Raw genomic sequence first — 23,363 nt, forward strand, 5'->3', positions numbered from 1 at the left:
TGTTTCTGCTTAAATTGGCTTGTCATATCACAAACATGTCATACAAAGATGATTTTCACATGCTTAGGAACTTTTTAAGTGCAGTTTTCATAATTTTATCACATACAATAGAAAAAATAAAATCACAAAACAGTTTAAAAAAATAAAAGTTTTTTAAAAAATGGAAATGCAAAATTTTTGTACATAAGTTTTAAATGTGACTACTAACTTTAAACAATTGTTTGTTTTTACTAGCATTTTATAATATTACCCTGTATCAGCTTATCGATAAATGTTTTTCCGTGACCGTATTTTTTGTCCTTCCGTTACCATTAAAAACCATATGAATTAAATATCTGTTAAAATTATAACTATGCCTCATTTATAAGGGACATAATTCTGCTTTGCATAAAAAAACATTAGTTTCTATACCCAATAGGTTCTTGTTGAACTAACTGATATGTATTATTTTGGTTTCGGAAGAACATCAAATTGTCACATTAGAAATGGACCTATTTCATGGTTTAAAAAAAAATGAAATTATTTAACAAAAAGTTTAACCAGGCATTTCTAAGATAAAAGTTAACCTAAATATTATATTCTGATAACAAGTGTATTGAAATTACAGTATGTAACAAAAAAAGAGACTTTTTGCTCTGTAAAAACACAAATTGAAAACTTGATTTTGCCCTTGATTTTCTGAAAGTCAGCAAACTATGCAGGGAAAACAGGTTAAGATTTATGAAATTCATTTATTTCTGAAGAGAACGGTATATGGCAAGGGACATAATATTCATTTTTAAAATTCAAGTGTCATGTCCTCTTTTTCCTGGAATTCACCCTAAGCAATTTCATAGTTTTTAATAAATTATTTATCTTATATATATATGCTTTCATGGATCAGGAATTTTCTTTCCCAGCGTTTCTGTGCCACTCGTTTTGGTGAAGCCACTTCTTGTTATAAACAAACTGAAACTGGTCTTCCACAAGGTACAGTGATTAGCCCTGCATTATTCAACATCTTTATTAAAGACCTTCCCGACATCTTGACTTCTGATGAGTTGGCTAAAACAGCTCTCTTTGCTGACGACCTTGCTATTTGGTGCAGTGCATCAAAAAAAGATCAGCCCAATTTAAATACTATCTTGAATTTGACACTCGAGAGACTGGATTCGTGGTGTGAGGAAAATAACATGACTATAAACCTATTGAAGACTACTTGCCAGTTCTTTACTTTAAATAGGCAACCCTTTACTCCCTGTCTTGTCTCTAATGGTATTATCCTACAAAATAAGGATGCTTCAACTTATCTTGGATGCATCCTTGACAGTAAACTGAATTGGGCTAAACATGTTGTGCATGTCATTTTAAAAGCAAGGAAGAGACTTCCCATTCTCAAAAGACTAGCGGGAGTTAAATGGGGATGTAGTAGAGGAACTTTGAATACAACTTACATGACCTATATTCAGCCGGTTCTGAATTACTGCAATGAAATTTGATCACAGCCTCAGACAAAGTCATGAAATCCCTTGACACCTTCCAAAACCAAGTGCTCTGCATGCTTATGGGAGGAATTAAAACTACTCCTGTGCTTCCATGGAATTACTTTGTAACCAACAACCAATGACTAATTTAATACAGAGGAATGCAGCCATTCTATATAATAGATACCCAGTAGACTCCCAAACAATTTCTGGAGAGATTACAGTCATTGTGGAATTCGTAATCTAAAGACTCAGAGAGGTTTTATTCAATGTGTTCATGAGAACTCCCAATACAATGACATTAATGATGCTCCCATTGAACTTCTGTCTTTCGCGAACCCACTGAACCATTTGGAACTCGATGTCAGATTAGACTTGGTTCTGGACGCAAAAAAACGTGACCTAAATCCTACTGAACTTTGCGCTATTGCCTTGGAGACAGTTAACACTCGTTTCCCTCCTCACAAATGGCTTCACATCTATACTGATGGGTCCCTGTTGGATTTTTCCCGGGTGCCGGCGCTGGAATATTTCGTGACTATTTTTCTTTTCATCAACATGTTGGATCTTTCACAACCCATTTCGATGGAGAACTTGAAGCCATTCATGTGGCATTACAACAACTTGCTTCACATCTGTATCCATTCCAAAAAGCAGTAATACTTTCAGACTCGACCTCTGCTTTACAGGCTTTGTCTAGTAATAACCATGAAAGTAAGGGGTCTCGTATTCAGAGCTGTAAAAAACTCCTGAGGGGTATCGAGAAAACTGTGGCTTTTCAGTGGGTACCATCCCACTGTGTTGTTTATAAATATATATATGTATATTTAACATCAAAAGAATAGAACTTATAAAAATATTTGACATTTTATATTGAAATACTTTTTGACAGAGATAAAAAATCATTGCTGTTATAATTACATGCATTTTTTTCAGTTTACAAATAAATGATAAATCAGAATGAAATAAACTAGTAAAATATTTATTTCAGTGTATTATCATGCTTGCCAACTTTTATAGATCAAGTGTAAGATTCTCATTTACTCATAGTATGAGATCCCACTAGGCTTGACCTACCCTCATCGAGTTTCCTAAAATTATTACCATAGATGAAGAGTAAAAGTTGTAAATAAAACTTGAAAGGAAGAATTTCTACCTCTTTCACGTCAACTAATCAGGGTTGCCAGGGGTTGAAAGGTGCCTAAAAATGAGTAATTTACCCTGATCGAGTTTCCAAAAATCCTTATCATACATGAAGAGTACAAGATGGATATAAAACGCTTAAGTAAGGCTGCCTACCTTTTTCGGCTTGCTAATCAGGATTGTCAGGGGATAAAAGGTTTTCAATGAGGGAGATAATTTACCCCTCGTTGAATTTCCGGAAATTGTTGTCACAAATGAAGAGTAAAAGCTGTAAATAAAAGGCTAAAGTAAGGTTGGGTACCTTTTTCTGGTCCATAAGCAGGGTTGCCAGAACCTTAAAGGTGCCTAAAAATGAGTAATTTACCCTCATCGAGTTTCCAAAATTTGTCATAAATGAAGAGTAAAAGCTATAAAGGAAACGTCAAAGTAACGTTGCCTACCCTTTTCCCGTCCCTAACCAGGGTTGCCAGGGGCTAAAAGGTGCCCAAAAATGAGTAACTTATCCTGATCGAGTTTCCACATAAATTACATAAAAAAGTGTAGGTAAAAATATTACAAAACCAATGGCATAGGGTTGCCTAAGCAAAAGTGGTCCAATCATAGGGTTGCCGCTATTCTAAGTTTCAATATTGAAACTTCTTTTTTTTCATATGATTTCTAATACACTGGTGTAAGAAATTAAGAGAATTTTCAGATTTGGTCATTTGTTTTCAGAACTACTAGACCAATTTTAAAGTAATTTGGTGTGTACATACGTTAAAACAATACAAAACAAATAACCATCTAAAATTTAAAATACACAAGCATGATCATAAATAACACTCGTTAGAGTCGAACGGTATGAAACAGCAATTGCAAAATTTAAAAAAAGGGGGTTAGTAGGGGGTATGGTCCCCTCTAACTAGTGATGGGCATAATCGAGATCTTTTGATAATCGAGATATCGGGAATCGAGTACTTCTGATAATCGAGTGATTGATAATCGAGATCTTTTTAATTCGAGAACTCGAGCGATTGACTTCTCGAGATCTTCCGAATCGAGTACTCGAACGATTGACTTCTCGAGATCTTCCGAATCGAGTACTCGAGCGATTGACTTCTCGAGATCTTCCGAATCGAGCACTCGAGCGATTGACTTCTCGAGATCTTCCGAATCGAGTACTCGAGCAATTTACTTCTCGAGATCTTTTGAATCGAGTACTCGAGCAATTTACTTCTCGAGATCTTTTGAATCGAGATCTCGAGATGTTTTAAATCAAGATCTCGACCAGTATCTAGACTTCCTGAGTTCCAGAATCAAGTTTACTTTTACAGGGGTGCCCGCTAAGGGTGTCCATAGCGCACACAACGCCAAAAAATTTTAAGAGGAGAGGGTGGCTGAGAATGTCTTTTAAATTGCATTGGGGGGTAGGGGGCTCTTGTCCTAGGAGTTGCTCCGTAATATTTGAGAGGGTGCGCCATCGCTCTTGAGGGGTCGTGGGAGTGGGCATTTCTGACTTCTAGAACAGTCGACTTTACGAATTGTTTCTGTAGGGTTGCGCACGAGGGGAAGGTGTACCATCAAGCTAGGGGATCAGGAAGGAGCAATTCTCCCCGGGTTTTTGAAATAATGGTACTGACATATATGTGGGCGTAGGTTTTGTTATTAATTTGTACAATATACATTTAAATGAAGTTTTTGTTGTTAGTAGGAATACTATGCATTGATTATATGCCCTTTAACCCCTCCCCCCCCCTAAAGTGTAAAATTTGAAATATGGGCCTGAGAGTTATGATGCATACATAGCCACTGAAACTTCAGTTTAAGGAGTTCAATTGCCCTCGGCCCCTCCTTGAAAAATTTTTCATTTTACATTCAAGTGGAACTAGTTTTCGTTGTTTTCCGATAAAAGTTGCATAGTAATTAATTGAGTCTGTTTTGGGGGATACATTTAATAGTCTTCATTGTGGGTCTCATTCTTGGGGAATGCAGATTCAACGAGAGCTTGATTTCGGAGGCCATCAGGGGATGTTTGATTCTCTTCTACCACGTGATTATTTCGAAAGATTTCGGACGCTTAGTAAGCAAGAAGTTAATAATGTAAACAAGTCGAGGAATCGCTGCTCTGCACAAAAGGGCTCATTTGTTCTTGTTTATAGCTTAGCTTTTTTTTTTTTTTTTTTTTGCTGCTGCTGTTGGTAGTAGGGTTAGTATCTGACTTATATAAGAGAAGGGATGAAGGGTAAAATATTTCTCGCTATGTTTTGCAGGGCATTAGGATTCCCGGCGCATTAAATAATAGTGCAACTTTAAGTGGAATCCATTCTTTTGCTTCTTTCATGATTCGCTCTTTTTTATTTTTATTTTTCACTTTTATTGATTAGGGGGAAAATCTAAAAACAATGGGTGCAGGGAGTGAATTTGAGATGTTTCTGAGTACATAAAGAAGTTTTGATGCTTGTCGTGTGGAATTAATTTTAGCTCACATTCTTTGGTCCAATTTTTTATATGAAATTACATTATATGCAGATCATTATTGTCTTTTTTTTTTTTTCATTCCATACGTATGATATTTTTAACTATTCTTGTTTGCGTATCATTTATTTTCGCGTGTGCATACTCTAATAGTGTTATATCCATTATACTGTTAAAATGTTGATTAGTAGTACATTATTTACCCAACTTAAAAATTTGGAGTCATTCTATTGAGATGCTTATTTTATGATTTTTTTTAAACTGCTGAAACTGTTTGGGCTGGCAGCGGTCCATTTCGAAACTTTGGGTCCCGTGGCTCCGTTTCATTTTCCTTGCGTTGGTCCTCAAAAAGGGTTTACTGATTACCAAGTTTCTCTAAAAATTCAGATTATTCGATTTTCAAATCATTCAAAAGCGTCGCTCGATAACGAACATTCAACAACAAGCAATTATCTAGAGGTGCCCACGAGAGGGTAGGGGGAGGTCCATGGTGCAGACCGCGCCAAAATGAAGTTTAAATGAGGAGGGGGTAACTCCAGAAGGCTTTTGGTCTTACTTTAGGAGGCTCTTGTTCTGGGGGTTCTCCGTCGCATTTGAGGAGTATGTTTCCTCACCCTTAGGAAGATAGGCAGCCTTGTATTATAAACACACATCGTTTAAATGTTTCATACACGTTTTAAAATGGTTGTTACAGCGTAACAACCGTTTTAAAACGTTTACTCAACGAAATGTACTATATGGTTAACCCCATTCGAAAAAAGCACCCGAGAAGCTCTTATTCGAAACTAAATTAGGATGGATGTCCGTTCGTTCTTGTGAGCAACGGAACCCCTCGTGACAATCACCTTCCCCCTCCAAGTACGATAGTCCCAAAAAGAGCAAAAACCCTTCAAAAATTTGATTTTAACCGGTTTGAGTCATAACTTCTCCCTCCTCGCGATAACCTTTGCGAATGAATCACTAGAAAAGTTAACCACTCAAAAGGTTTGTTCAATTTCTCAGGGTCACATTTGAGGGGTTGGGGAAGTAGGAGGAAGGTGTGCCCCCCCCCCTCGATTTTTAGCTAAACTGTTCCCACTTTTTAGTTTCAATATATTATTAATGTAAACAACTCTCAAGTTCAAACCTGTTTGTGTTGCCCAATCACATGTCCATATTATCATTATCCCCCAATTTTTTTGATCTAAATTGTAACTGTCAAGTGCAAAGCAATATGGAAAGCATTTCTCTACCTGTTATTTCAAGATTTCATCAACAGAATACACAAGCCGTGCTCCCCCCCCCTTAATGCGCTCATATGTTATAATTCCTTAATTATTTTCTTTCGAAAATATATCGTTCGATTATAAAGAGATCTCTCGATAATCGAAAATTTGACACCAAACATTCAAATATAACCCCATCAGAAATAAAGCACGCAAGAAGCAATCATTCGATTTTAAAACCATTCCAAATCCATCAATTCCAAGAGCGATGACGCACCACATATGCAGGAGCGTGCACAGAAATTTCGGGGCTCGTCACAAATGACTTTGACGGGCCCCTCTATATTGTTTACCCCTACGTCCCTAATACATTTCACCTCTCATTTTAAAAATCTCGGGCCAACAGGTGTCCCTTTTCTCCCCCCTGTGCACGCACCTGCACGAATGGAGTTCTCCCCCAAGAGCGCTATCCCGAAAAGAGAAAATCTCCTGAAAATTACAATCCCGCAGTTTGCGTCTTAACTCCCGTCCCCTTCTCCTGGTTGTCACCCCCTGCGAATGAATTACACGAGAACTAGGCTACTTGCTTCATTAAGAAATAAATAAATACCTTTGTGCCAAGAAGTAACAGGAAATAACTAACTTTTGTTGCACAAATATATATATTACTGCAGACACGTGTCTCGGGTTTGATTACCCAATGGTTTAGTCGAAGGTGGACGTAAGGGGGGAGAGGTTCCCTCAGGTTTTAACTAAAGTATTCCCCCTTTTGACATGATATATAATTTTAGTTTTAATGCCCCTCAAGTTAGAACCTTTTTAGCGCTCCCCACCCTTTACTTCCACCACCGGGACACACCACCCATGTCACCCATAGACCCGTCCATGTGTTGATTCGCTAACATATTTCTCCCAAAAATATATCATTGGGCTACCAAATCATCCCAAAGAATCATTTGATAATCAGGCATTCGGCAGCATACATGGAACTAATTACAACACTATTCGAATGCAAGCACAACACACAAACTTCTACAACAAATATTCGAGAGGCAAATCTTTGATGATAAAATCATTTAGATCGCAGGAGTATCCATTCCTCAAGTGTGCTGGCGCACTCTTAAAAACGAACCTCCCCTCCCCCCTCCTTAAGAGCGTCATGATCCCCTTTTCCTGTGCATTTTTTTTTCGGAAAACAAAAAAAACACGCACATTTATATGTCAGAACATTAATTTTTCAAAGCCAGCCCTCTGACAGGGGTGCCCACCCCCCTAAGAGCAAGGGCGCACCCCTCTCCTAAATTTTGCAAAGATCCCCCCCCTCGCAAAAAAAAAAAAAAACAAGAGCTCTCCAAAAAAAGTAAGAAATACCCCTCAAAACAACGCACCTAAAAATTTCAATGGCGTAGTCTGTGCCATGACCCCCTTCCCCCACCTGTGGGCACCTGCCTCTGACCCACTAAATAACAGATCTGTCCAGGTAACTGAATCCTTTCAGAAGTCAAAGTTCAGATTATCAAATCGATTGAGAAGTACACTGCTCGAGTGATTGACTTCTCGAGAACTCGAGAAATCAACATCTCGAGAAGTTCACAAAGCGAGAACTCGAGCAGTCTGTCACTCGAGAACTCGGAAAGTGATAATCGAGCACTCGAGCAGTCCATCGCTCGAGATCTCGGAAAGTGATAATTGAGCACTCGAGCAGTCATCGCTCGAGAACTCGCGAAGGGATAACGAGAACTCGAGATGCGATAATCGAGAACTCGAGATCTATGATAATCGAGAACTCGAGATGTGATAATCGAGAACTCGAGATACGTTAATCGAGAACTCGTAATAATCGAGTTCTCGAGTGATCTTTGATAATCGAGTGATTCGATTATGAGAACTCGATTATGCCCATCACTACCTCTAACAGACATATAGACCTCGCAGTGTGACTCCATACTTGAAATAAAGCAGTTTATGGGATCCTTAAGTAATTATTTCTACTCGTTCAACAACGCCGTTCTCAGGCTATGGATAGTCCCCGGAGGTGTTTGCGAGTTGCTATTGCCCTCCTGAGAGCGTTCCAGACCCGTTCTACAGTATTGGAGTCTAGAGATCTGCTTGGCCAAACCATCGAGTGAATATCCTCCCCTTCCAGAAATTCGTCGACCAGAAGAGCTGTATGCGGTCTTGTGTTAACATCCATTGAAACTAACTCGGGGCTAACAGCACCCCTCAAGAGGGGATCATAGGGCTCCAAGACCACATCCCTATATCTTGCAACTGTCACAGAGCCTCTGTCAAAGACATGGAGGAGTGTGCAGCCATCCAACATGATGTCGGCCTAGACCATCAAACCACCATCGCCATAATGGTCAATTTCGCGGATATTGAAAGGCAAATAGCAAGTTCTGTTTCAGCTTAAATGACTATTCTTGTACTACGTTTATATGGATAGAAGCAGGAATCTGCTACCTGCCCTCCAATATCGGCAAAATCCAACATTATGGCGGTGGTGGTTTGACAGTCTGGGCAGGCATCATGTTACATGGCCACACATCCCTCCATGTCTTTGAGAGAGGCTCTGTGACAATTGCGAGGTATACGGATGTTATCTTGGAGCTCCATGCTCACTTCTTGAGGGGCGCTGTTAGCCCCGAGTTAATTTTAATGGATGTTAACGCAAAGCCACAGACAGCTCTTCTGGTCGACAAATTTCTGGAAGGGGAGGATATTCACTCAATGGATTGGCCAAGCAGATATTTAGACTCCAACCCTATAGAACATGTCTGGGACGCTCTCGGGAGGGCAATAGCAACTCACAACACCCCTCCGAGGACCATCCTTAGCTTGAGAATGGCGTTGTGGAACGAGTGGAAATAATTGCTAAAGATCCCATAACTGCTTCATTTCGAGACTAACAATGAACTGCTTCATTTCAAGTATGGAGTCACACTGCAAGGCCTATACGTCTGTTAGAGGGGACAATACGCCCTATTAACCTATTTTTTTTGTTTAATTTTGCAACCGCTGTTTCATGCCATCTGACTCTAACGAGTGTTATTTATGGTCATGCGTGTGTATTTTAAATTTTGGGTGGTTAATTGTTTTGTATTGTTTCAATGTATGCACATACTAAATTTCATAAAAATCAGTCCAGTAGTTCTGGAGATAATTGACCAAATCTGAAAATTCTCTCAATTTCTCATACCAGTGTATTTTGAGACTCCAACCTTTTAAAACTCTTTTTATTTCTACTTTTTTATTTTATAAATACTATTATTATGAGCAATGAACCTCTCATGTTACTGGCAAACATCTTAAAATTTACTACTGATGTGGTGTTTTTATACATGCTATTACATACATTATAACTTATTAATATTCGTTTGTATTATATACACTTTTGCATAACCTTCAACTGATCTTACTTTTTCCATTTTCACTCTTAAAGTATTTTACTATCAATTGTTTATATACATATTTATGTTTGCTATTTTTATCGTAAAATATTATTTGAATGGGAAGAATCTAGGTATTTATTCTCTTTTTTTTCAAACTTTGAATTTTTAAATAAGTACTTTCAGTTTACTGAGTGGACGAAATGGACAAAATTATATATTGTCCGGAGCGTTTTTTCCCGGGGTAGACAAAATAGGACAACCCTGGATGTAGCAACCCCCTACCCTTGGCGATGACCTTGTACCCCTTCCAGATATGTGCCAGTGGTGTGTGGAAATATTAAGCTCACCCAGAAAATATGCCAGACTTGAAAAATTCCTTTTTTTTTTCAGCTTTAAAGATTTTTTTCATTTTTCTTTCTAGCTGTATTCTTGGCAGTTTTTTAAATTATTTTTCTACTTCTATGATTATTAAAATTTTACTTAAAAATCTTATATTTTTCAAAATAATCTTGGCAAATTGCCCCTCTTGCTGTTTGCACCCCTGGCAGAGGGCACTTCCGTCAATCTTTAAGTATGCCACTGATCATTACAGTTTATCTGCTTACATAACAATTGGGACTTGCACATCCCATTCAGAGTAACATTAACTATGACTGAAACATGGACTGAAGTCCTGGCCTGTAGATGGAAATGCCCTTTGATCAAAACATAAATAAAGAAATAAAAAATAAAAGCTAAATACAACTTATTTTTTAATTTTAACATTCATCTACTAGACTACAAGGTAAACCAGTTTAAAAATTGTTATGTAAAAACTTGTAGTCAAATGGTTAAACAAAATGTTAGAGCAACTTTTTCTTTTGATTTTAGTGGAATAGTCATGGATATGATATTGCAAAAATTTTTGCTGCAAAGTTCACAATGATTTCTCCAGTTTGGCTGCAGATGAAACCGAAAGATTCACGAGGAGGAGTTTTAATCGAAGGTTTACATGATATTGACAAAAGTTGGCTAACAACTGTTCGTCAACTGAATAAAAAGATAAAAATAGGTAGGTTAAGCTTTTTTTTTATAAATATTCAGCTGCATCATGTCTTAAACGTAAAATATATTTAAAATATCATCAAAGTTTTTAAAGATGAAATTTGTTTCATTGCCGTTTACTATTTCATAAATTATCTGTTTTATCCTATTTACTTTGATATTAACAATTTTAAGAAAATAAATTCTGATGCCTATGTAGTTATGTTTCTAAACAATGTTTTCATTGTTCCAACTGATTTTGGATCCGATTCTTTATGAAAGTCTTTCCTTTTTGCACTCGATTGAATAGTTATACATGCATATAACATAAAATCTACTTAACTAAAAAATAATAATAAAAAAATTGATAATTTTGAGAGAATGAAATTCTTAATTTTATGCATTATCTTGATGTTTTGTCATCTCAACAATTCTGGTTTTGATTTCCATTAAAATCCCTTCTACCTCTTGTGTAACCTTTTTGACTATTGCTTGTGTGGGTACTTTGCTTTTTAGCTTTATGTCATGAAAGAAAAGTTTCCTTTTAAAGTACTTTTTCTTCAGTTATTGATTTTTGATTTCAATTTGTGAATATTTACCAGGTCTAATAAATTTTCAATAAAAATAGAGTGTCATTAATTCAGACCAGTAAGGGATCTAGGTTGTCCGAATTAATGAAAGTATGGATTGAACAAAATAACTTATAAATTGAGCTACGCTGCATTGACAAGCTATTGTAAAAGGTAATAATTGTATTTTGAATTCAGGAGAATAAAATATAAAACTGCATAAGAGAAAAATTACAAAAATATAAAATACGTCTTACAAAAATACATGATTGTTCCAACCCACCTTTTAATTTTCAGTATGTACTTCTAAATGGCTGTCCGGATTAAACAAAATCTGGTTTAATAGGATCCCAATTAATGAGGACTTACTATAGTTAACACTTTTGTGTGTATCTGTAATGTTTCATGTTTCAGTTTAGTTTGTAGTTTATTCACTAACCGACACACAAATGCATGCACATACATAATATTATTTTAAAATGTTTTTAATCAGTTTTTGTTGATGATACTTGACAACTGATAACTTATTTTGTTTTTGAAAAGTTTAATCATATTTGATACATTTTCATAATTTTTATTTATTGATAGTATGTAGTCTTTTCATAGTAACAATAAACCATCATTTATAAATGAATGTTGCTCTTTCAGTGCCTAGAGTTATATTAGAACAATGGACGTATCCCACATTTAAAAAACTGCTAAAAATCAAAGAAAATCATGATGGTGTGAGTGCCGAGTTGATCAACTTGGCAAAAGTAGGTTTGTTTTTGCTTTTAGTTCAGCCTTTTTTTTGACCTGTTGACCTATTTCTATTTTACTTTCTCAATTCAATTTTATGTGTAGAAAATTTTATGCATTTGAAATACTTACTTTGTATGTGCTGCTTTTTGTTTTCTTTATCTTAAATCAGTTCTTGATTTTTTTTTTTTTTTTTTTTGTAAATTTGTTTATGCTTACAGTTCAATGCTCAAAAACATTTAGTTTTACTGTAGCTTTAAAGTGATAAAAAACATGCATAACAAATTAAGTATTGAAATGATGAATACAAATTCTTGATTTGTTGTAAAGTGTGGATAAAATGTATTAAATATTCTCACATGAGAGTAATTTATGTTTCACAATGTCCACCAATGGTAGTGAAAACAAAAGGGGTAATAAGAAATAAATAAAAATTTTACCAGCTCTGTACCAGCCTTTTCACCACTCTCCTTGGGAACACAGCTTGGACAATTTCAAAACCAAATTTTTCTTTTCAGGATAAGAATTTTGATGGCTATGTTATTGAAATCTGGAGCCTCTTAGGAGGTCAAATGAAAAAGTAAGTTTGTTTCTTTTTCTTTTTTTTTTAAAGTGTTCATATATTTATGTGCATCTATACACACTCTATAACAAAAAAACCGACGCACCAAGAAGGATGTGTCCGATTAAGACGAAAATTGGTGGATAGGAAGACAATGTACAGAATAGTAAGTGATTAAAATCTCTGAACAATTAAATAATTAATGTTAGAGTTACAGTACCAAGTTCAATAAGGTCTTGACCTGCCTCTAGTCTCGATACAAGCTGAAGCACAGCGTGGCATAGACCGATAAAGCTCCTGGATGGTGTCCTGGGGTATTTCCTGCCAAATTTGTTCCAATTGTCGAACAAGGTCATCAGCATTTCATGCCAGGAGATCTGGCAATCTGGCAGGCCAAAGAAGTGTTTGACAAGCTTGCAGACAGTTCATAGAGACATGTGCCGTATGTGGTCTGGCATTGTCCTGCTGAAAAACAAGCCGAGGGTACAGCAAAAGGAATGGTAGAAACACAGGTCTTAGGATGCCGTTGACATACCACTGTGCAGTAAGTGTACTTCTAATTACGACCAAAGGGGTTCGGCTATCAAATGAAATGGCCCAGACCATAATGCCTTGTTGAGGGCTGGTGTGGCGTGCAATAGTGAAAGCTATATCCCCCATCTGCCCTGTGTGTCTCCAAACACGTCTTCGATGATCGTTAGGATAGAGTTGGAAGTGGGATTCATCGCTAAAGACTATATGTCCCCAGTCGGCATCATTGCAACCTGATTGAGCCATGCACCACTGTAATCTGGCTCAACAGTGTGCAGGCGTCAGTGGCAGTTGGCGTAACTGTCAGAACGAGCATAGATTTCTCTGTCTCAACCGTATGTAAAAGGTCATGCTGGACACTGGTGTTTTGGTTGAACATCTGATGGTTGATAGAGATGAAGAAGGCGCTGTTGCAGCTGATCAGACAATCACCCTGTCCTCATGATCTGCAGTAGTCCTAGGTCGACCACTACCATCCTGACGCTGAACTCTGCCATTTTTCACCCATCCTTTGACAGCACCTTCGAATCGCTGCATTGCTCTGACTCAAATGACGAGCAATTCTCTGATTTGTCCAACCAGCCTTTTTCAATTCAATGATGTGATCTCTCTCAAACCCTGACAGTTGCTTGTAATGAGCATGAACCCTTCAGCAAGGCATTTTTTAAGTTGTTAAAAGGTATTCTGAATCTCAATCAAACCAAAAATTTTAACAACAAAATGATGAAATACTCTTCATATACATCTGTTGGATGCGCAGTTCCGATGCACTGGAGATCAAACTATTCATTCATTGGTCACCAAATTGTCATCTTTTGTATATCTGGTTAAAACACTCATGCATACCAAATTTCAAAGCAATCGGATGATTGCTTCTTGGTGTGTCGATTTTTTTGTTATAGAGTGTAATTAAAATCTGTGCATGTCTCTAACTCTATCTCCTCCGGACTGTCAATGTCTCATAGGCCGATACAGGCACTATTACATCATATTTGGAGGATGTCATTCCACCCTGTCTCATCCCTTCTAAATTCTAACGTGCCAAAGCAGGAGTCAATCTATCTCCTTATTTTTAGGTCTGCATTATGTGAAAAAAGAACTATTTTTTGGGCATTTTTCTTTTATATTTCTTTTGTGAAAAAATTCCTGTCATTTCGTATACAGCATGATTAGCTATGACAAATCTAATCTGAAATCACCTTTGGCCTTCACTGGGAATGACTTGAAATCTGGAGGTTTTTTACTGACTTTTAACTTTCAGAATCAATGATTGAACTTAAAAGAGATGAAAGAGCTGTTTTTACAAATGAAATTTTGTAAAGTGACAACTTTTATGATGCCATTTACATCCCTTTGCTTCTCACTGCCTCAATTGATCTCTTACTTCTCGAAAAATGCCTAAAAATATGAGTTTTTTAGAAATGTCCCAATACTTTTTGTAGACTCCTCCAAATGTTTTTTTAAATCAATAGTCACCTCTGTAATGTCGCTATGTAGCATATGAGTTCAATATTCACACTTGGAAGCATGTAAACAAATAATGAAACTATAATAACAATAAATATAACATATTTATTAACAAAACTGCTTAAATATACACATTGAAATTCAACCACACCTAAACATCTGATCTTAATTACTGGAAAACTTACGTTTATTGCACTTTGAGGCACTGGGTGATGATAGAATGGGATCCGCACCCATTTATTTACAAAAGGGGGTCTTTGCTGCCCGGGCATCCTTGGTCAAAGTTCCAACTTTTATTATTTACGAATTAATGATGCATTTATCACGTCGCAATTACCAGGGGCACCCCACAACATGAGGTCTCTGAAGGGGTTCCAAAATGGCCTATAAAAAATATTTTGTTAATTCTATTCATCTCAAAGTGGCCCCCAAAAATGTTTTGCGACATGTTCCAAACCTGTAACACACACCCACATGTTGTTTATGTAATGAGGTTTAAGGTTGTGAAGAGGTCTTGATAATGGAATTATGGAATTTTAATAATGTAAGCAAAATATCTCATACTAGTAAATTAATCACAGAGAACGCATCCTTTATCTCATCTGAGTCCTTCTCCAACATCAAATCGAGCATTATTATTAACTGAAATAAAAGTTTTCCCACCGAGAAATATGTTACCAATAGAACTAAAACTGAAACTTTTAAGGCTACATTGGCGAGTTACCAATGCCGGGTGTCTGTGTTTTTTTTTTTTTTGAACGTTGACAAATGCAATTCCTTTTTGGACATTTTACTTTTGCTGTGGTCTGACAGATTTAAAAATTATTTATTTTCAGTTCAAAATTCGAAACATGCAGTTTCTCTACTAACTTCTGGCTGGTTTTAATAATTTAAAATGAACATCCCTTTTTGACTTACTTTCCCGCTGAGCTATATTAAAAGATTTTTTTTAAAACTAAAATGTTTAGATGTAAAATTATTTTCAAAATTTTGAGCCCCCTTCTGGCTTGGGCCAGGCCAACAGGTGTACTTTCTCTCCCCCCCCCCCCCCCCCGCACTCCATGCACGCCCCTGCATATAGGTAGAAGAAGACAGATGAGGAACACTTCAATATTTAGCTTATTTCCATGAGGTGCGAGGAGAGCTTTGTAGTGATCCAGCATAGAAGAGATCACCTTCTGAACATACTCCTGGGTATTTTAATGCAACCAGACCCTAATAATGCTTTCAAGCAGTTTTATCTAAGTAACAGGCTTCTTAGCAGCAGTTTTGTAGCCATTATATTGCAGGGGTTGGTATTTTGCCCAAGTTTTTTTTAAAAGTCCGGGGACACCGAAAGAAATTGGACAAAATGGACGTAATTGTATACAATGGACAAAATAAAAATCTAGTTTGTTTGATAAGTAAAATTATTGGTGCAATATTCATTAACAATAAGATATTTTAAAATTAATTACATTATCAAAATGAAATCATTGTATAGCAATCATAATCTAATAAATCTAGAGAGAACGTTTATGAGGAAGCGCCCGTATCCCCTTCGTCATAACAACATCGAAAATCGTCTAAAATTGTAATTTTCGAACTTAAACTTAAAAAGATTACCAGGGAAGAAGTCCTTGACTCCCATCGCATCACCTAATGTCATCAAAGATGGCGTACAATTTCGTTGTTTAAACTTATTTTCAAAAACCTCTTAAGAGGACCTCCGAACTTCCCTCACTGTAACTATATGTGTTAGACTTTTTCTGATAGCTCAATTAGAAACCTGAAGTTTAAAGAACTAAAAACATGTTACAAGCAAGCCTGACTGAAAAATTTGTGGAATGATCTGCTCAGAAAGAAAGGAATTACAAGCACATATTTAACAATCAAATAAACATTTTATTGAACAATCAAAATATGGGTAATGTTGACAAGTGTAAATAAAAATTCGCATTCCCCAACAATTGACTAAAAATCCCCCCAAAAATATCAGTAGGAAATATTTCTTAAAATAGTATCGTTAAAGTTCCAGTAAAATTCACATAACTAGTTTAATACTAGTACCACCTTGAGTCCTATGCCAAAAACAGAGTAGTTCAAGTGAACAACATAAAAGTTCGTACAGTACAAGCTATTTCTTACTTAAAAGCTGGCACAAAAATGTGAAGGGCGCGATCCACCAATTAGGATCTCATATGAAAATCGTTCGTGACCATTGCCCTACGGGGGCTTTTCATGTTTTGAGAAACACATTTTATTTTCACACTGCTGAGCAATAGCCCAATATGCTATTAAAAATCACTCGGGCAAAATATAATTATGTAAAATTCTAAATTACTATCAAACATTTTCATACAATTATTTAAAATTCCTCCTAATCCGGCAGCCAATCCATTCAAACTCAAGAAAACACATGATTTTTACTTAAATGCAGCTACACTGGCCAAAAATATGGGGGACCAATTCATTTTTAAATTCAGTCCAAGTTTTATATTGGGAGCAGCAACTTTAATGGTAACATTTTAAAAACTTTTTGCTCACCCGGTTATCGGTTACATTAAAAACAGAAATCTTTATAATAGTTTGAATCAAAAAGTAAGATTATATATTTTAAAACTTTCTAGCTTTTTATGAAATGGCTCCAAATACATCTTTACTAATAATAAAGCTGAAAGTCTCTCTGTCAGGATCTCTGTGATGCGCATAGCGCTCTAGACCGTTCGGCGAATTTTCATGAAATTTGGCACAAAATTAGCTTGTAGCAAGGGGGTGTGCACCTCAAAACGATTTTTTCAAAAATTCAATTTTGTTCTTTTTCTATTCCAATTTTAAGAACATTTTCCCGAGCAAAATTATCATAAGATGGACATGTAAATTACAAAGTTATCACAACATGGAACCGTAACATGGACAAGCCAATTGGTGAGAAATTCATCATACATTATTTGTAAATATACAAGCGAACCAAAAGACCTTTTAATTTTTCTACAACGGGCAAAGCCGTGCGAGTGCCACTAGTTAAAAATAAAGGCTTAAGCCAACAATATGGAAGATGTTCTAAAATTTGTTTTGGAACTTCAAATACGAAAAAACTAATGTGAGAGTGTCCCTGAACCTCATTCCTTCCTTTTCCTCACATTACCCAAGATGAACTACAATCGCTTTTTTAAGACTTCATTTTCAAAAAAAATTCTGGGGGAGGGCGCCCAAACCTCCCCTTCCACTTTATAAATCCTAAAATAGTTAAAAACTGTGTATTTGGAACTTAATTTTCAAAAAATGACCAGAGAAGCCTCGCTGTATCCCATCCCTTCCCCTAACATCATCAAAAATGGCTGACACCTTCATTTTTAGGACTTCAATTTTGCAAAATTTTCGTAGGAAAACCCCGAACTTCCCTCACATCCCCTAACACACCATCTAAGATCGTCTAAAATTACATTTTTAGAGCTACAATTTCAACTAATCCCACTCCCCAGAATTTTGCTTTTTGCCCAGACACTTGAAACTATATTCTTACTGTTAAAAATTAAAGTACAAACCCCAGTTTTGACACATTTAAATCAACCACATAAGTTATTAAGCAGTAAGTGGTCACCCTTAAGCCAGGACTATTTTGTTCTTGCTATAGCTCATCAGTCTAGTCAATAACGAGGCAGGAGATGGATGTTGTCTCATTGAAGCTAAGATTGCAAACAAACTGGTAGCTGAAATTGATTTAGCACATCAACCAATATTTTTAAAGTTTTTCTTCCACTCGTATGTGGGACAGGGCCTGATTACTGAATAGACCAACTAGGCCATGGCCTCGTGCGGCCACTTTTTAGGGGCATCCAAATTACTAATTTTTTTATAAACCAATAGCTAAAAGTGTTTTTGCCAAAGGCTAAAATTGTAAAGGTTGACTACACAGGGGCCCCCAAAAAGCATATGGCCTAGGGCACCCTGATATCTTAATCAGGCCCTGGGAAGGGAAGGGGAGGGGAGTTGAAATGCTTTCCGTCTTGGAAGCATCACCTAACTTGTACTTGCACCCATGATTTTATACCGAGATCTTGGGGAAGTGTTGGAATTCATTTAGGATCATTTTAATTGTTCAGGAAGTTGCATTTTTGTGCAGAATTCCTGATGGAAGATGAATCATCTGTATTCCCCCTTCCATACATCTAAATCAGTTCATACAATCCAAGTTATTAATAGAATGCTTTTTCTTGCATAATTTACAAACTTTTATTTGAACAACATTACAGATATTGGAAAAGTAATTTTTCTCCAGTTTTCTCTCTTCAGGTGCAATCCTACATGGAAAAAAAAATCTTTCATTAAAGTTTTAGGTTGAACTGGGAATAGTCCTAGTTTTAAATTTGATAGCACATAAAGGGTACAAAATTGCTGCTAAGAAGCCTGCTACTAAAGTAAAACTGCAAGAAAGTATTATTAGGATCTACTTAACGTATATCTATCTAAGTAGAGATTTGAAACCTGACAATTATATTACAGTTATAACTTGTACCTAAAAACTGGCAACATTTTGTTTTTTTCAGCCATTTTGTTTTAGCTCAAGAAATGATCATCTGAATGTGTCAAGGGAAACTTTTTTTTAGGAAAGCATTCCAATGTTTACATTATCTGTTAAATACAACTTAAAAAAAATTCTGAAGTGTAATGTTTAAGTATAAACAGTCTTTAATAATTGAGACACATTTTTATTTAATTGCCAATGATTGTCAATAATAGAACAAGTATGTTTGTAAGAATAGCATATTAGGGGTACTTGATTCCTTCATTTAGAGAGATACATGATCCCAGGTATCAAGTATCCATATGACAATATAAATACAATGAAAACCATATAAATGTTGTTAACTTAGTTGACATTAACTTTAAACATTCAAAACCATGTTAACATAATAAAAGTTATCATAGTTTGAGTGATAGATTTAAACAGTCACTACAGTAAATATGCTAAACAATTAATTTATCAGTCCGCACTCGTAACCCACATAACACCTCAAACAAAAAAACATAAACTAACTCTACTGATGATGTTCTGATCAGCCAAATGAACTTGAACAAGTTGAAATAGATGTTAAATTTTTGTTGGAAAGAAAAAAAAATGATTTTGCTATAGTTAGATTTACAACAAAAAAGTGAGTTGCCCATTATGTAGACTCATTAGGGGATAGAATGCAAAGTTGGATTTCCAGAGTTTGAAATAGGTTTTCGCTGAAGGGAAAAAATATGCTTAATCAATCTATTTTTCCTGAAAAAATTGATAAATTTGTTAAGGTACACACATCCAATTGGGTTGAGCGGAATTTTAAGAATTACAACAAACAAATTGTTTGCATTTGTCTTTTCAGGTTTTGTAAACATATAAGCCAGGCTTTCTATTCTTTTTTATAAGTACACAGATACTTACATTTTTCTTCCCTCTTTCTAAAAATTAATTCAATTGATGAAACTCTTAATTTTGTTCTTGCAAGACAAGAAGTAAATAAGATGATTTTCGTGCTTGTCATCCTATTTTTTTTAAATTTTGTTGTAGTTTTAGCTTCTTTACTATACTTTAAACAAATTTTACTTTTATTTGTAAAATATAAAGTTGCTCACAACTGTATTAGATAATAAGTAACTGATCAAAAGCATTATAAGTTCATGAAAGTTGTGTACATTTTTACTTCCTTTTACAAAACAGGAAGTATTGTATTCGAAAAAAATTTTTGCTTAAAAATTGCTTTAATTTCCATTTTGCTCTCCCCCGAATGAATATTGAGTTTTTTTCCGTCCCGACCACTTGTGGATCACGCCTAGGAACGTACAGACATCCGAAATATCCATTTTGACGATCCCCAAGTTAATTACAACGAGTTTTCTCGTGACGTCCGTATGTATGTGCGTATCTGTATGTGTGTATGTATGTATGTATCTCGCATAACTCAAAAACGGTATGTCCTAGAAAGTTTGAATTTGGTACGTAGACTCCTAGTATGGTCTAGTTGTGCACCTTCCCTTTTGGTTGCATTCAGATGTTCCTAAAAGGATCTTTTACATCTTGTTGTTAATTTCAATACATTGTTAATTTCAATGCTAACTCGAGTGGTGTTATAGTTTGTTAAACACTGGCGATATATCGCCAAGCTTTTGGCCGCCGAGTTTTGTCGCCAAATTGGCAAAAAATTTGGCGATTTTTTTTTTTTTTTAAATTTTCAAATCTGGTTTTAATTTGGCCAATGTTGGTGATATTTAAAGAGTTAACCACTGAATCACATTAAAATTGACAATAATGGGGAAATAAATCTGTGTAAAACTTTTTTTTGCTTTGGTTCGCAAGAAACTAGGGGTGAAAATATTTAGTGTTTCCTTGCTTACTCCAAGGCGCTATTATCATTAAATTGGCGTAAAAGGAAGTCATGTGGTGCACGCATCAGCTCATTTTTATAAATGTCTAGTGAAATTTGAAACTATGTTATTTTGTATTTACATTGTTGTAATCTAGTAAAGAAAATTAGAAATGCTGTTATTTTTTTAGAAATATTATGTAGAAAACTAAAATCCATAAATTGCCGATCTAATGAAAAGTCTATGTATTTTCTCTGTGGGATCAAGTATCCCCCATGAAGGGATCATGTATCCCTTGATGTGGGGATCATGATCCTTTTTATGAAATTTTTGAATTTTTTTTAAACCAAAACTGTCTGTTTAATTTCAACTAAAAAAATACTGTCATATAGAGGAAAAAATTACCTTTGTTCATGTACTTTTTTTCTTTGTTAAACTGATAATTTGCAGCAGAGCAAAAAAATTTAAAACTAAAGTACGGATCAAGTATCCCGTCTCCCCTATGTATTATTTTGCTATCTTCTCTTTGTTTTGAGAACAATATTTTTTTTTAGGGAGTTGGTCAACTTTTTGACTAATGTAGCATCTGCCTTGAATCAGAATAACTTGTCACTGGTTTTGGTTATTCCTCCTTCATCATATGCAAGGTAAGAAAATATTTGCACTTCATTTTGATATGACATGTTTTCAATATGAATTGTTACATAACATGCATGATTTAAGTTTGCCCTCTATTTTAAAACCAAATTTAAATGTATTCTCTTGTGGTTTAGGTTCCCCACTTCTGGTGTAAATGCTAATAGCAACTTTATGTTCTTGTTTTAAAAGTGTCTAGGGCTACAAATTTTATGAGATTTTTTAAATTACTTCTCTTGCTTTACAAATATGGCAACCAACAACATATTCTGAACCCATCTAGGTTGTTCCTTATGTATTGAGCCAGCAGAGCCCAGCCTACAACCCACAGGCCACATGCGGCTCAGGAAGCTAATTCATGTGACCCGCTGTTTTGTTCAACTTACAAATCTAAAACTATAAGTAGTTACAATGTCTTAAATTGGAAGTCAAATATTCAAAAATTGATTTCTAGAAAGCAGATGCAATTAGTAAAATAAGCATTAAACAATGAAATGATGGTGATTTCAATGAATCATGAATGATTTCAATATGTGGTGCGACCCACAGGCCAAAGAAGGCGGGGCCCCATTGTATTGATTATCCGCATTGATGATCCATTCCATTGATGATCAAGTGCCCTCCTGAAACTTCACCCTACTTCAAATAACCACAGCTTAAAGTAAAATATTCCAAACATTTACAACCCTTTTGACATTGTAATTTTTCCTAGTATAGTTATCACTCTCTACCTGAAATAGTGACCTTGTTTCTCTCATTTCTGCAACAATTTAAACTTTTTTTTACTTATTGTTAACATTTATATATATTTTCTGGTTAACTTAGTGACTACTTTTTGTTATATACTGTAATGTTTCTCAAAGGTGTATTTACTTGTGTATAATAAATACAAAAACTACTTAATTTTACATTAAAATATTTTTGTAAGTGAATCATAATAAAAATCTTAAAATTTTCAATCGCACATCATGGAAAGAAAAGAACCTCATCAGCCTGCAAAATTTTTGCTCACACTGTTACCTGTACATGGGTTAAAAGAGGTTGAAAAACACTGCTGTTGTCTATGACTTATCAGACTTTTTTTTTTTCTTGAAGTGGAGATATTTTAGGTAATAAATGTAACTAATGTAGTTGAGTATATGTCCTAAAGGTAAACTATTGAAACTAGAAAATATTGAATTTTTTGTTGTTTTGATTGGAGCTCAATTTCTAAGCTAAAGTGCTTGATCATTAGTATTCCAGATTTAAATTAGTAGAAATAAAATCATGGTAACTATTTTTTGAATCGCGGTTCTGAAAAATTTAGTGTTACTGCATTTTATACTATCGATTGCTGTTAAAAAAAAAATTCATATAGTGTTATATAAAAATATGACCTGAGCTGAAGAGCTGTTAGGTGTAAAGGGAGGCCTTTAAATATATAAAATGAAGGAATAATATTGCATAACAAATAATAAAAGCCTGCATCATTTTTCAAGTAAAAAGTAGGGTTTAGAACAAAGAGATATAATTTACAGTATGAATATATTTTTAGAACTAATACACATACAAGGAAAATTATATATTTTATCAGTAAATTGCACCACTAAATGACGTTGTATTGTGTCACTTTTTTTTGTCCGGGAGTTCTAAAAAAAAATAAAGAAGGAACGTACAAAAGGAAGAAAATTGTGATATGGTACTGGAAATCGTTCAAATATCATACTGAAAAAAATTGGATTTTTTTTCAACAGATCTGTAGATATCCTGATATAGCATGTTCACCAAACTACCTAGCAAATCACTTTAATAGAATTGAATTTATTTAAAATACTAGCAGTACCCACACTGCGATGCCCGTGCTGAGAATTTAA

General features: G+C 35.3%; 1 protein-coding gene across 1 annotated transcript in view; it reads left to right on the plus strand.

The window, feature by feature from the left end:
- LOC129231279 (chitinase domain-containing protein 1-like) overlaps nucleotides 1–23,363 on the plus strand; it is a 38,332-nt gene that overhangs the window by 5,344 nt on the left and 9,625 nt on the right. Inside the window, 4 exon segments of the mRNA XM_054865565.1 lie at nucleotides 10,528–10,708; nucleotides 11,898–12,004; nucleotides 12,506–12,567; nucleotides 21,429–21,521. Of these exon segments, the coding sequence (XP_054721540.1) occupies nucleotides 10,528–10,708; nucleotides 11,898–12,004; nucleotides 12,506–12,567; nucleotides 21,429–21,521 (443 nt within the window).

This window comes from Uloborus diversus, chromosome 10, assembly GCF_026930045.1.
Source record: "Uloborus diversus isolate 005 chromosome 10, Udiv.v.3.1, whole genome shotgun sequence".
Lineage (NCBI taxonomy): Eukaryota > Metazoa > Arthropoda > Arachnida > Araneae > Uloboridae > Uloborus > Uloborus diversus.